The 15,041-nt window shown below is 37.7% G+C and overlaps 1 protein-coding gene across 1 annotated transcript in view; it reads left to right on the top strand.

Moving 5' to 3' along the window:
* The window catches only part of LOC129644436 (multidrug resistance-associated protein 1-like), a 95,157-nt gene that overhangs the window by 62,624 nt on the left and 17,492 nt on the right, over positions 1-15,041 (top strand). The window contains exons 17-20 of the mRNA XM_055570072.1: positions 5,973-6,033; positions 6,519-6,738; positions 12,699-12,853; positions 14,231-14,386. Coding sequence (XP_055426047.1) covers positions 5,973-6,033; positions 6,519-6,738; positions 12,699-12,853; positions 14,231-14,386 — 592 coding nt within the window. The remainder of the gene's footprint in view (positions 1-5,972; positions 6,034-6,518; positions 6,739-12,698; positions 12,854-14,230; positions 14,387-15,041) is intronic.

Raw genomic sequence — 15,041 nt, 5'->3', positions numbered from 1 at the left:
TTTTCCATTGAGTCAACTCTTTGCATGAGGTGGCCAAAGTACTGGAGTTTCAGCTTTAGCATCATTCCTTCCAAAGAAATCCCAGGCTGATCTCCTTCAGAATGGACCGGTTGGATCTCCTTGCAGTCCAAGGGACTCTCAAGAGTTTTCTCCAACACCACAGTTCAAAAGCATCAATTCTTCGGTGCTCAGCCTTCTTCACAGTCCAACTCTCACATCCATACATGACCACAGGAAAAACCATAGCCTTGACTAGACGAACCTTTGCTGGCAAAGTAATGTCTCTGCTTTTGAATATGCTATCTAGGTTGGTCATAACTTTCCTTTCAAGGAGTAAGCATCTTTTAATTTCATGGCTGCAATCACCATCTACAGTGATTTTGGAGCCCAGAAAAATAAAGTCTGACACTGTTTCCACTGTTTCCCCATCTGTTTCCCATGAAGTGACAGGACTGGATGCCATGATCTTCGTTTTCTGAATGTTGAGCTTTAAGCCAACTTTTTCACTCTCCACTTTCACTTTCATCAAGAGGCTTTTTAGTTCCTCTTCACTTTCTGACATAAGGGTGGTGTCATCTGCATATCTGAGGTGATTGATATTTCTCCCAGCAATCTTGATTCCAGCTTGTGTTTCTTCCAGTCCAGCATTTCTCATGATGTACTCTGCATATAAGTTAAATAAACAGGGTGACAATATACAGCCTTACTGCTGCTGCTGCTGCTAAGTCACATCAGTCGTGTCTGACTCTGTGCGACCCCATAGAAGGCAGCCCCCAGGCTCCGCCATCCCTGGGATTCTCCAGGCAAGAATACTGGAGTGGGGTGCCATTTCTTTCTCCAATGCATGAAAATGAAAAGTCAAAGTGAAGTTGCTTAGTCATGTCCGACTCTTAGTGACCTCATGGACTGCAGCCCACCAGGCTCCTCCGTCCATGGGATTTTCCAGGCAAGAGTACTGGAGTGGGGTGCCATTGCCTTCTCTGATACAACCTTGACATACTCCTTTTCCTATCTGGAACCAGTCTGTTGTTCCATGTCCAGTTCTAACTGTTGCTTCCTGACCTGCATACAGGTTTCTCAAGAGGCAGATCAGGTGGTCTGGTATTCCCATTTCTTTCAGAATTTTCCACAGTTTATTGTGATCCACACAGTCAAAGGCTTTGGCATAGTCAATAAAGCAGAAATAGATGTTTTTCTGGAACTCTCTTGCTTTTTCCATGATCCAGCGGATGTTGGCAATTTGATCTCTGGTTCCTCTGCCTTTTCTAAAACCAGCTTGAACATCAGGCAGTTCACGGTTCACATATTGCTGAAGCCTGGCTTGGAGAATTTTGAGCATTACTTTACTAGCGTTAGTTTTGTTTTCAAATAGGGACTAAAATAATTGGAACTGTTTCAACATTTTATTCTTCACTTTGTGGTTTAATTTTGTATGGTATATATTAATTATTTTATTTCCTTAAAATCCTTATTTCTATCTTCCTTGAATAAAATAAACTGAAAATGCTATTTTAGCATCTAGACTGCCCCCTTCTGGCTTTCATGTCAGGCTCTATTAATCACTTTAATCCTTCCATACATACTCCATACTTTACAACTGTATGCTCAGATCAGGGATAATGGTTTCAGTATGGTAATTTTATATATTTTATACAAAAATATGCAGACAGGTATCATGCCAACTTTCCCAAGGGTTTCTGAAGGACAGAACAAGACTCATTTTTAAAACTTCTCTACCAGCACAAAATAATTTGCTCTTTTAAAATTCAAATAAAACCTGTTATTGACAACAAAATGCCCAGGATTACATGCAGTATTTTTGTGGAAAAAGAATAATTAACATTGTATTTTGGAAAAACTGAAACTTTTTGTGTAGTATTCATTAAATTATTGGTCTTTGTTAGTTATGTCTAATTAGGATGCTTTAATTCCCTTTTAACAGTTGGGTTTCATAGCAGTTTATATCCCACTACATTAAGAATTAATTTTTTGGCTTGACACCAATGCTAAGTTTGCTTATCCAAACAGAAGCCATGCCAAGGGCTTGAAGGATGATGACAGTAATTAACCCAAATCATATACCAGGAGCTATTCCAATCAAAGTGTCTGTTAAATACGGTATCTTTTTTTTGATGGTGAAACTGATCCGGCAAAGGGCATGTACCGAGACCTGCCACAGAATGTTTCCTGACAGAAATGCCAAAGATGGGCAGGGAAAAACTACTGAACTGATCAAATAGTCATTTCTTATTCTGATAAACAGAATGGGAAGCATGGAGAAATGGGGGCATGCATGTACCTCAGCTAAGAATTTCTAGAGGTCAGTTTGATATTTCATATATCAAATGACTTAAAATTTAGCATGTCTCAAGTTCCTATGTCCCTACAAGGGACCATGAGAGATATATAAACAGAATGAGCATTATAACAATAATAAAGTAGGAAAAATCTGCAACAGGCATAACTTTTGATTTTGTTGAACAAGTCTTAATTTAGTAAAAAGATAAAATCTTATGTTGCCATATGACAGAATAAAATGTTATTATAGAATGATATTTGAGGTTGATTATATTTGTTGTTGTTCAGTCACTCACTCGTGTCCAACTTTTTGCAACCCCATGGACTACAGCATGCCAGGCTTACCTGTCCTTCACCATCTCCCGGAACTTGATTAAACGCATTTCCACTGAGTCGGTGATGCCGTCCAATCATCTCATCCTCTGTCATCCCCTTCTACTCCTGCCTTCAATCTTTCCCAGCATCAGGGTCTTTTCTAATGAGTCAGCTCTTCACATCAGGTGGCCAAAGTATGGGAGCTTCAGCTTCAGCATCAGTGCTTCCAATGAATATTCAGGGTTGATTTCCTTTAGGATTGACTGGTTTGATCTTCTTGCTGTCCAAAGGACTCTCAAGAGTCTTCTCTAACACCACAGTTCAAAAACATCAATATTTTGGCCCTCAGCCTTCTTTATGGTCCAACTTTCACATTCATACATGACTACTGGAAAAACCATAGCTTTGACTATACAGACCTTTGTTGGCGAAGGTCTGTACCTTTGTACAAATGTCTCTGCATTTTATATTGAGTTGCAAAGACCATGTGTACATTAAAAAAAAAGTAAGACTGGTTATGGAGCAACATTTGAATTATGGCACCACACATATTGGAGAAGGAAATAGAAACCCACTCCAGTGTTCTTTTCTGGAGAACCTCATGGACAAAGGAGCCTGGCAGGCTACAGTCCATGGGGTCACAAAGAGTTGGACATGACTGAGAGGCTCACACACACACACCACACATATAAAGACTCTAGCAGTACTCACAAGCACCTTAGCACCAGGTATCTCTGGAATATTAGCATTATGAGTATTTTTCTTCAGCTTCTATTCCTCCTCTGTTTTCTTTCTTCTCCCTCCTCCTTTGTCCTTGTTCTTCTTTGTGCTATTTGGTATTTTCCAAATATTTCTTCAGCAATACAATTCCAGAAGAGTTGACAGCTCCATGGTGATGGTTGGAAATGTGTCAAGATTAAGACAGAGGAAGTGTTTTGGCCAGAGTAAGCTTTAGAAGAGGTAAGAAATAACTGGTTCAGTGCAGGCTGATTGAGATAAACAAGTGAGATAAAGCAGATGGCAAGTAGGCTTTTTACTGTATGTATCTGGAGCTCAGAAAAGAAGTTTGGACTTGAGAAATCCATCTGAGAGACACCAACAGAGAAGTTTGTTGAAACTGGGGGTGGAGGAGATTGCTCAGAAAAGAAGCATATGAAAGGAATAATGACTAGAGCTGAGTGTCATGAAATATATATGTTAAAAAAAGACAAAGAAACTAATGGAAACCCAGACAGGTGGAAGAAAACACAAAGGTATGATGGTAAGGAAGTAAAAGGAAACACGTCTTAAACAAGGGGATGATCAATGATGTTAATTTCTATTAAGAGTTTAGGTGAGATAATTTTCAACGTATCCCAAGAATACAGCAGTAAGTATTGTACTTTCTTTATCAAGGCCCCACTGTTGGAAACCCTTTCAGCCAGATGTTGGAAAGTTCAAGGAGAAAAAAAAGGTGGTTTGGCAGAAAAATATTTGGCTACAGAAGGAAGGCAGGAAGTAAGAGGGTAACTGAACACAGGAATGAGAGTGAAATCATTTTTGTGGTGATGGTATTAATTATAAGATGAGAAAAATGTGTAGTTCTCTGTGGGCTGATGGGAAAGAGATGCTTGAAAGGATTAGATTAAAAGATTAAAAAAGAGAGAACAATTGAAGATCTTAAAATTTGCCTTACGATAAAATGATCCCTTGCATCATTCCTTTAAAGATAGGTTTCCAGAGGAGAATCTTACAATCTGCATTTTTATCAAGCACTGTCAAGTGACTCATCAGCAGGAAAGTATGGAAACAATTATAGTTAATAAATGTATTTTGAGGCAATGGGCAGAATGTGATTCGGATCATAAGGTTATCCTTGGATCTGAGGAGAGAACTATCTTTGCTTTTTATAGGAGAGAGTCAGAAAAGGCAGAGTGGAGATGCAGGTAAATGTGGAAGTGTGGCAACTGACTTCCCTGTCTGTGTTGACTTTCTCCATCAGATAGGATGTCAAGGCCCCTTCTGAGAGATGCAAGAATTTCTAGGCACTATGAAAACCCACATGCAAGGAAGATACTAATTTATGGTGGAGCCAGTTTGCAGGGCTTTATGATCTTTTGACGGAGAAGGCAATGGCACCCCACTCCAGTACTCTTGCCTGGAAAATCCCATAGATGGAGGAGCCTGGTAGGCTGAAGTCCATGGGGTCACTAACAGTCAGACACGACTGAGCGACTTCACTTTCACTTTTCACTTTCATGCATTGGAGAAGGAAATGGCAACCCACTTCAGTGTTCTTGCCTGGAGAATCCCAGGGACGGGGGAGCCTGGTGGGCTGCCGTCTCTGGGGTTGCACAGAGTCGGACATGACTGAGGTGACTTAGCAGCAGCATGATCTTTTGAAGTAGCACTCCACAGATAGGGAGCAAGTATGATTAGGACTGACTTGTGAGTTCTAATGTTGAAGCTTAATAGAAGGAAAAGGAAGACTATTAAAGTTTAGAATATCACCACCATTTGGGTGAAATGTAATCATGGAGTACAGGCTGAATAATGAAAAGATTCAAGACAGGATATAGGTGTGCTTAGTCCTAAGAATTTTCCTGAACGTAGGACCATTGATTCTAAAATCAGGAAGATCCCAGGTAAACCAGGATCATTGATCATCCTAGGGAGCATGGATGATAGAAAGTTGCATTTTTAAACTGAGAGTCTCGATAGAATAAGAACCAAATATAGTGAGACTAACTGAATGTACGATTTAGAAATAGAAGAGGTTACATTATGGCCAGAGGCTGGAATAATTAGAGTTGGGTTTTCAAAGGTGGATTAGTTCCAGGTAATAAGATTCATGGTTTATGGTCATGAAAGCTGATGGCCAATGTAGCATGCAGCTGACAGACTCTAAAAGTATGAAGGTCATGAAGTTGAGAAGAGATTGAGTTTAATACAGTTGTCCTTGTCAGCTATGCCATCCCCCAGAATGGTGGCAGACTGAGGTGGCATGAATTAGCTTGATGCTAGTCTTCTGATAGGACAGGAGGCAAGGACCTGAGGAGGCACAGATTATGGTCCAGCCAGATGGAATTAGCTTAAACAATCTAGGAGTTCGGCTTAAGTTTGAAGGGTAATTTTCTAAAAGAAATGGTGAAAAAAATCAGGCAGTATGCCCTGGCTCTAAAATATGTGGGGTATGGAAGAATAAACAATTTCCCTTCCAGAATATTAAAGAAAAAAAGTTATTATCAAGGCAAGTCAGGCTGCTGTTAATGAACCAGATGAATATGCAAAAAAAGGGATTGAGAATGTATAACTTTTAAAAAATGTTTGGTTGATCTAAAAATCTAAAGGAAAAAAAGGACGTTGTCTTGCTTTATCAGGCCCTTATTGGATCAAAGGAAACAGTTCTCAGTGAGAAAAGAAAAGATTCCTGTTGGTGGGGTGAGTACCAGAATAACTAGTGTTATTTGTTACTAACCACTCCCGTGTAGTATTATTAACAAATACCATCTATTTTTTATTGAATTTGAAGGGAGTTGCTATATAATATTTTGAAGAAATTAAATGAGCTATTGGACATTAGAGTGATGTTTAATTATTTAGCTATGTATATTTAGCTGTGTATACTCTTATTTACTAAAGATATTTAGCTGTGTATATTTCACTATGTATATTCTTGTTAGTGATAGTAACTAACATTATTTGAGCACTTATTTTAAAGCCTTCAGGACTGTGCAGGTACTTTGCTTGTACTTATAAGGTGGCTACTATTATTATTCCAATTTATAAATGAGTAATCTAAGGAGTTAGTAACTTGAATCAAGGTCATAAAGCTTAGAATATATCACAGTAGGTTTAAATCTAGCTTTTAGTGTGACTTTTAATTACAGTAATTTATCATTTTTTAAAAACAATTTTGCTTTTAGGTGAAGTTTTCAGTCATTCTGAAGTACCTTCATGCCTTCGGCTGGCTCTGGGTGTGGCTGAATGTGGCCACTTGCCTGGGGCAGAATTTGGTGGGAACTGGACAGAATCTCTGGCTTAGTACCTGGGCGAAAGAAGCAAAGCACATGAATGATTTCACAGAATGGAAGCAAATAAGAAGCAATAAATTAAGCATCTATGGATTACTGGGATTAATGCAAGGTTAAAAAAAAAAGTCTAGCTTTTTTTTTTTTTCAGTTACTTTTCTTTTCTTTTTCTAACCTAACTGATCTGGATGCAAGCATAAGGCATTTTTTTTTTAATCTACTTCATAATATTCATATACTTTGGGATGATTCAAATACATATATTTTTAATTCACCATATTTGAGAGAGTAAACAGAAACTTGTATATGTCAACTACACGGCCCATACTAAAAAATTTGTCTCATTTAATCTTAGCGATAAGTATTTAGAAAGGTATCATTATCCCCATTTTACAGCTGAGAAAATGGAGGTTTATCTGTTAAGTCATTCAGGACTCAAAGTCTTGACGACATGGCTAGTCACCATATGTGGGAGGCTTGTGACTGATGTGAAGATCAGTGAGTGAGTCTATTAAAAACGGCATTGTAAGTAAAGTTTAATACTACATGGCAAGTAATATTTGTATAATAGTAAAAGATGACACTGGGAGGATTTAGAGTAGGGGAAAGCTATATTTGGTTGAGAGATTAAGATAATTCCCAAGGCATAGTTGGCATTTGAGGTGACGCTGAAAAGACGGATTGAGTTTTGTCAGAGATCACAGAGAAGGGAAGGTGAGAGATGCAGAGAAAGATGTTCATAAAGATGGATAGGAAAGGTGAGGGGGCTCTAGGCATAGCTGAGGATGCCAATCTGAATCATATTCAGGTAACTGATGGGGCAGGAGAGGAACTGGAGGTAGAAAGGTAGTTTGGAAATGTGTTAAAGATGATGGTTGGAAAGGCAAGTGGAAAACTTTGAGAATTGGGGGGGAAAGAAATGACAGAATTTGTAGTTATTTTTCAGAATATGAATAAACTTGGTGTGATGAAAAAACAGATGGATTTTTATTGGAGGGACTAAAGTCAGAGACCAGGGAGAAGTTGGGATCGGTAGGGATAAAAATAACCAAGTAAAAAAGATATCTGATCCATCTCCTTGTCACCCAAAGCATCTAGTCCAGTGCTAACCAATGGGCAGTGAATGGAATAAGGCTGAATAAAGTACAAATGGAGGAAGAGTCAGAGAACTGCAGTGGGGTTGGAGAAAAGGGATGGATAGGAAAGACATTGTGGTGAAAAGATATATAAAATTTGTTGTGGGTGAGAAGAGAGCATCACTTGAGATTTTGAAGTTCGAGTAATTGGGAAAACAATGAAGACAAAAATAAAGAAACCAGTGGGGAAGAGTCTTAAGTGATAGAACAGAGAAATTATGAATTCAGTTTGGAACACATTTAGTGGAAAGTGTGGATATATTTTTCTGTTATTTTTCCCCCCAGTAAGCAAAGTAGATTCACACTGTCCTTCAAAGAAGTTAAGTGATTTGAAAGAGTAAGAAGAAAGATTCTCAAAAGTACAGTACTCAAAAGTACAGAACCATTAAAGGAAAGATTTTTTAAATTAGAGACAATCTTTATGTATTTATAGGAGAAAAGAGGATAACGTGAAGGAGAGTGATAAATAAGAAATAACAAATCAGCTACATGGAAGTCTTGCTATCTAAGGATGTGCATAAGGGAAAACAGAAAGAATACATACTTTCGGTAACAGAAAATGAGGATAACATTTAAAAGTATGTGACTCAAGGCCTTGCTTTGTTTTCTCCTCTCCCATCTTATCTTTTATTATGTCACCATCAGTTCAGTTCAGCCGCTCAGTCGTGTCCAACTCTTTGCGACCCCATGAATCTCAGCACGCCAGGCCTCCCTGTCCGTCACCAACTCCCGGAGTCCACCCAAACCCATGTCCATCGAGTCAGTGATGCCATCCAGCCATCTTATCCTCTGTCATCCCCTTCTCCTCCTGCCCCCAAATCCCTCCCAGCATCAGGGTCTTTTCCAGTGAGTCAACTCTTCGCATGAGGTGGCCAAAGTATTGGAGTTTCAGCTTTAGCATCAGTCCTTGCAGTGAACACCCAGGACTGATCTCCTTTAGGATGGACTGGTTGGCCCACCTTAGTACTACCTATAAGTATCTCCATCGGAAAGTAAACAAATATTTTGAGGCAAATTTATGCTTGTTTTGTCATTCTGTTACACTCATTGGGGAAAGAGTTGTTATGTTAATAACTAAAATGAGATTCAGGGACTTAGAATGTGCTTGGTTCTAAGCCAGTGAGTCAAGTTTATTGGCTCGTGGTTTGCAACTCAATGAGGTGAAGGTAGATTTAGAGATATATCGATAGAATACTGAGCAGCAAAAGAAATATCCCATATACATCTCTATACCTATGTCTATCATCATATATAGCAGAGTTAAACTCTTACCAACCTAGTGAGCTCATGTTGCAGTTTTAAGGGAGATTCAGTATCCTTTGGAGAATAGTTTAAGTGATCAAATACTGTTATTTTCCTATACTAGGCAAGGTATGCAAGTTTAGTATTCAAAATTTTACTCATTTACTTTAACTAACTGTCAGGAGGTATAAAAAGTATTTTGTAATGAAAGTAACAGATTATATACAATTTAATGAAAAAGATTTTTTTCATGACTGGATTTTTATTTTTTACATTTAAAAATTTAAAGTGTTGACTTATTATTAAATGTAATTATGTTATAAATTTTAAATTATTTCATAAGAAATGAAACTCTATAATTTCTGGTTTTATTAGTGGTCCACAGCTGCATCCTTTGGAACCTGATCCAATCAAAAGCAGGCTGTATTCACTGATATCATAAAAGCTTACATTAATTTTTGAGCTTTAAAGCATAAATAGCACTTTCACATGTTAATACCAGAGGCCTGCTATGAATAATGTAGAAGACTGACATTCAAACAAAACTGGAGAACTGAAGCAGAAAATACTGCATCTATATTTTATAACAATAATAACAATCCTACCTTATCTTCTGAAAAAGAAATAGCCCTAAACATTTTATTTCTGGTTCTCAGCTATGTGCTGAATCTCTGAAACACTCTGGACATCCCTAAGCTGTTGTGTTTTATGCCTCCTTATTAGAAACTTCCTTTTCCAACCCAGTGTGTAAAATATAGACACCTTATTTTCAACGTGTAGTGTTTAAGGAGTACACTGCTACTCCCTGTTTGAGATGAATGAGTGGATCATTTACTTTACTTACCTCACAAAATTCCACTGAAATGACAGTGAACAAATCCAAAAGTAAAGGATTCAGGGAATTTCACAGTGATGAATTTCTACATAAGCAATTATACTGATAATCAAGGGTAGAACAACCTGTAGCCAGGAATAAATACTAGATGAAGCTGTAAAAGCATAGTAAGTGGTCCAGTCTATCCACTGGAGAAACACAAGTACAGGGAGTAAGATTAAGTAGCACAGAATTAATCAAAGTGGCTCACTAGAGCTTTGTTCTGGCCTGTCAGCCTCTCCTACAAGCTCAGCCCCACCCCCAGCACTAGCTATGTATTATTATATACCAACTGGCACAGGAGTAGCACAATGAAAACTAGGAGCTGATGCTTAAAAAGAAAATGAAGGTTACTAGTGTGTGTGACATATATTAAAGATGGCCTCCTTGTGTGGCTTTTGAAGAAGTTCCAGCCTGCATATAAATCACCATATAAGACTTGCAGGGTCACACCCACTTACGTGGAACTTCCATTCAGAGGAGAGAAATGTTGGGGGAAATTAATGTATACACTGGCAGAAGAAGGGCACACCAAGTACCTCTTGATTAACCATATCTTTATCTCGCATGTTTAAACTGGTCATGATGGATGGTCATGCGTTTTAATTAAGTGAACAGTATAAATAAGAACTAACAAACAGAACAGTGGAACCAAGAAGTAAAATACTCATACTTGGTATATAAGAGAAGCTTAAAATATCTAATTAGTATCTTTAGATATTCAAATGGCAGAAGCAAAGCAAGTGCAGAATGTGCTGAAATAAGGTCAGTCTAAGAGCAAGAAAGTTCTTAAAAAAATTTAAAGAGATTGTACAAGTTTGAAGAGATAAATTGGAGGAGAGAGTCCCAGATGTACAACACCAGAAACAGATGGCAAATGATAAATAAGGAGAAATTAGAGTAACAATCCAGGATGTTCACCATCCCTATAGTAAGACTTTCAGTAAATGCAGATAGAAATTATCAACTATATAATATTTAACAACATTTTCTGTAATTGAAGAAAATTGAAGTCTGTCCCCACAAATGTTCCAGTTTAGAGCAGAAATACAGGGGGTTCCAAGATAGTAGTTTGTGTTGCAAGAGGAGGGGGCAAAAGAGGATAAAAGAAATAATAGAATATCTGATCAGTTCAAATATATTCAAAAGAATTTTTATGACTATTGAATTGTTTGGGAATAGATGAGTTCTTATTGCATAGAAAAATAGTGGTACAAGCATTGTAAATGTAGTGAACTTCATGAATATTATGTTTAGTAGTAATGTAAACACTGAATATTTGAGGGAAAAAGGGGCAACAACCTATTTTTAGAAGGGCTAGAAGAAAGTATGGGGGACTGAGGTAGGAAAATAATAATAAATATTTAAGAGTAAGACATTATTAAACAGTCGCATGTGATATTATTTAAAATAGAACTAGCTAAAATAATTTGAAGTGGTCAGGGTCAACTATTTTTGTTTTGCTTTGTTTTACACATTATACCTACAAGAATCATCTTGCCAACACACTTTTATTAACAATCTTATGTAGTAGAGATCAACAAAGTAATCATGTATCCCAGAAGACTCAAAAGCAAATGTCTCAGATAACATGAAAGTTGGTGGGCTGCCGTCTATGGGGTCACACAGAGTCGGACACGACTGAAGCGACTTAGCAGCAGCAGCAAACGGAGAAGTCCAGGCACAAGTCTTTTAACTCACTTGATCGAGGGGACTCAAACTAAGTATCCACTACTCTATTTATCAGTTCTACTCATTTTCCTCATTGGCTTAATCCTTAAGCTTCACATGGTGATGGAAATGTTATCTTTCAAACAATTTCCCTCCATAGAAACCCAGGAAATTACTCTCCTTGAAACAACTGAGTTACATATCCATCTTTGAATCAATCGTTATAACCAAACATTCTCTTCTTCCAACCTTACAAGTTCCCCAAGTTGGCGATTCTTTGTGCTTTCATTTCTTCTTGCACGCCTGGATAGCTCTTTTCTGAGCTTGCCTCTTTCTTGTCATATTCAGTATTTTGTCAAACACAGCTCGCAATTGTCAATAGATGCTGTTAACAGTTTTTTAACCTCTTCCACTAAAGCGACATGTTGATTATGTTTTCTGACTCTTTAGTTCGTCAGGAACAGCCCTTCCACCAACCACATCTCTGCAGCTTGACAGACCAAAAAAGTTTATTCCTCACTCACATCACTTGTGCATTGTTGATTGGGAAGGGGATTTTTCTGATTCTAGAGCCCAAGTTGAAAAAGCAACCCAACTATTTTTTTTTTTTTAACTTTGGCAGGCACTGTGCAAAGCGAATAGGAGCTTTAGCAGATCTGACACCAACAATTAAATGCTCTAATCTGGAAGTGTCATGTGTTGTTTCTCCCTCAATGTATTGTTCAGAACTATTTCTTTGTTCTCTCCAATCACAAAGGGGCCAAAAAGTACAATTCTACCATGGACCTAGAAGCTGGGAGAACTGAAACTATTTGCCTAGTAGCACCAGTGACTGCCATTGTCCCTCAGGACGTTACGAAGTTAATAGGTTGCTAACATTCTAACCACCTGGTTGATCTCTTATCTTCAGAGCATTTCTCTAGAAGCTATGCTCAAAAATAAGAGAGCCCTGCTCTGATACCCCATCAGAGCATCTGTATTTATTTTCAGTGTGCCATGTACGTTTATACTTAGTTTGGTCCAGAGTTACACATTCTAAAGTTTGATACTTGAGTTTTCCATTAAAAATAAATTCTATTATATGCAATTTCTTGAGTGTTAAAATTTGAAGTTTAAGCTGTTAACATGTCCCTGATAGCAGTTTGTGTTTAGGTCTTTTTGTGTGCTCTGGAGCTTATGTAGTCACCAGGGGATCCTTGGCTGCCTCTCGAGTTTTGCATGCTCAGCTGTTGGACAATGTTCTGCATCTCCCGCTCCAGTTTTTTGAAACCAATCCCATAGGCCAGGTCATCAATAGGTTCACCAAGGTAAGGAAACCCTGTCTTATTAGATGGCATACGTAAATAAATGATGATCCGCATTTAGTACTTTATAATCTCATTTGTGAAAAGCATCATTCTCAAAAAACGAGATTATGTTCAGTGTAGATTTCATTGTTTAATTTATAATTCTTGGGCCATTCATAATTGATGTATAACAGAGTCACATCTCACACACATCATTAAAACTCTTTAAAAATTGTTGAAAGAATCCAAGAAGTGCATGTGCTCTGGTGTCTATAGCTCCAATTCTTAACACAGATATAGTTTGAGAATCAGTGGTTCAGACAGCGAAGAGGAAGAATATGTAAGTCTATATTGAGATATCTGAATTTTAAGCATTGTACCTTTAAAAAAATATCTTTCTTTCTTTATGTGGCTGCATTGGGTCTAAGTTGCATTGTGCAAGATTTTTCATTGCAGCCCACAGACTCTCTAGTTTTGGCAAGTGGGCTCCCTAGTTACGGCACACAGGCTTATTTGCTCCATGGCATGTGGGATCTTAGTTCCCTGACCAGGGATTGAACCCACATCCCCTGCATTGCAAAGTGAATTCTTAAGCCCTGGACCACCAGGAAAGTCCTTAAACATGCTAAGAGACTTAAAAAAAAAAACTTTTTAAAAAACCTTTTAAAAAAACTATCAACTCACTAGTAACAGATGAGGAATGGCTGGAGGTTCCCAGAATGTCTCTGCTTACCTATAGGGTTTTACCCATCGTATTTGCAGCTAAGTACTTTTAATTGTATTGTCCAGTAAAATATTATGCAAAGCACATAGGTAATTTAAAATTTTCTAGTAGCAACAATAGAAAATTAAAAAGAAACAGTTGAAATTATTATTTATAATAATATATCTTAATGTGTAGAGTATCTGACACAGAATATCTGAATATCTGAAACATTAAAGTGTAATAAATATAAAAATATTAATTGCATATTTTGATTTTTTATTCTTACAAAATCTCTAGAATCTGATTTGTGTTATAGACTTAGGTTATATCTCAATTTGCAGTAGCCGCATTTCAAGTACTCAATAGCCATATATTTGCTAGTGGCTCCTGTACTAGACTGTGCATAGCCATGACCTTAAAATATGGCAGCCGTATAAACCAAGTGTCATGCAGTTGTGATTGGAAAATGCAGATTGCTTGATCATTGACATCTTGGGACTATAAAACCCTCTTGATTGTTATAACTGAAAAATATGTGGGGGTGAGTTGAGGAGGGCAAAAATCATTTAAGATTCAGATTGTCACTTCTGGGTAAATGTTTTTATTTTTACACTGACTGATATACGTCTTCCTCCCCTCATTTTAAACCATAAAAAGTTAAAAATAAAGTGATCTGATGTCAAATTTTTCAGGACATGTTTATAATTGATATGCGTTTCCATTACTACATACGGACCTGGGTGAATTGTACACTGGATGTTATTGGAACAGTTTTGGTCATTGTGGGAGCTTTACCACTCTTCATTCTGGGGGTTATTCCCTTGGTTTTCCTCTATTTCACTATACAGGTAAGTTCATGGATTTTTATGTTTTAATAACTTCCACCTTCACAGTCAAATGCTAGTTGGGCTTCCCTAATGGCTCAGATGGTTAGGAGTCTGAGGAAGAAGGGAAAGGAAGAGGATTGGGTAGGAAGTCTTGGACTGCAGAACAGTTTCATAAGAGGTTTGGGTGAATGAATGGAAAATCCACAACCAATACTGCCCATTGATACTCCCATGTGACCTCTGAATGAGTCTGTTTTAACACCCCTTCCATGCTGAGTCATTTCCTGGGAGCCACCTGAGGGAAAAGTGGCCTCCATTCTAAAATAGGAGTGGATTTGGAAAGGCAGCAGCCTCGCTGTCAGTCAGCGATGTGCCCTGCAACAAGAGAACTGAGTTGTGCATTTTCATGGCCACCACAAAACCTAGGTGTTATTTACGTTTTAGCAGAAAGTCAATTTGCCTGAAGATTCAAGAGAGAAACGAATATTCCCTTTTGCCCTGTTACCCTGCTATCAAGAAACTATTGCTAGAAGTACTAAACAGATCTCTCATGATAGGTGTACACGTTTATATTCTAATTAAAATGTAGTCAGCCAATTTGAATTCCAAGATAATGTCACTGCGAGGCTCTAGTGTAAAAACAAAATTTCTTAACTCTTGTTTAAATTAAATATAA

The sequence above is a fragment of the Bubalus kerabau genome, chromosome 2, assembly GCF_029407905.1.
Source record: "Bubalus kerabau isolate K-KA32 ecotype Philippines breed swamp buffalo chromosome 2, PCC_UOA_SB_1v2, whole genome shotgun sequence".
Lineage (NCBI taxonomy): Eukaryota > Metazoa > Chordata > Mammalia > Artiodactyla > Bovidae > Bubalus > Bubalus kerabau.
The sequence above is the reverse complement of the archived record's forward strand: the minus strand, read 5'-3'. Positions and strand labels throughout refer to the sequence as shown.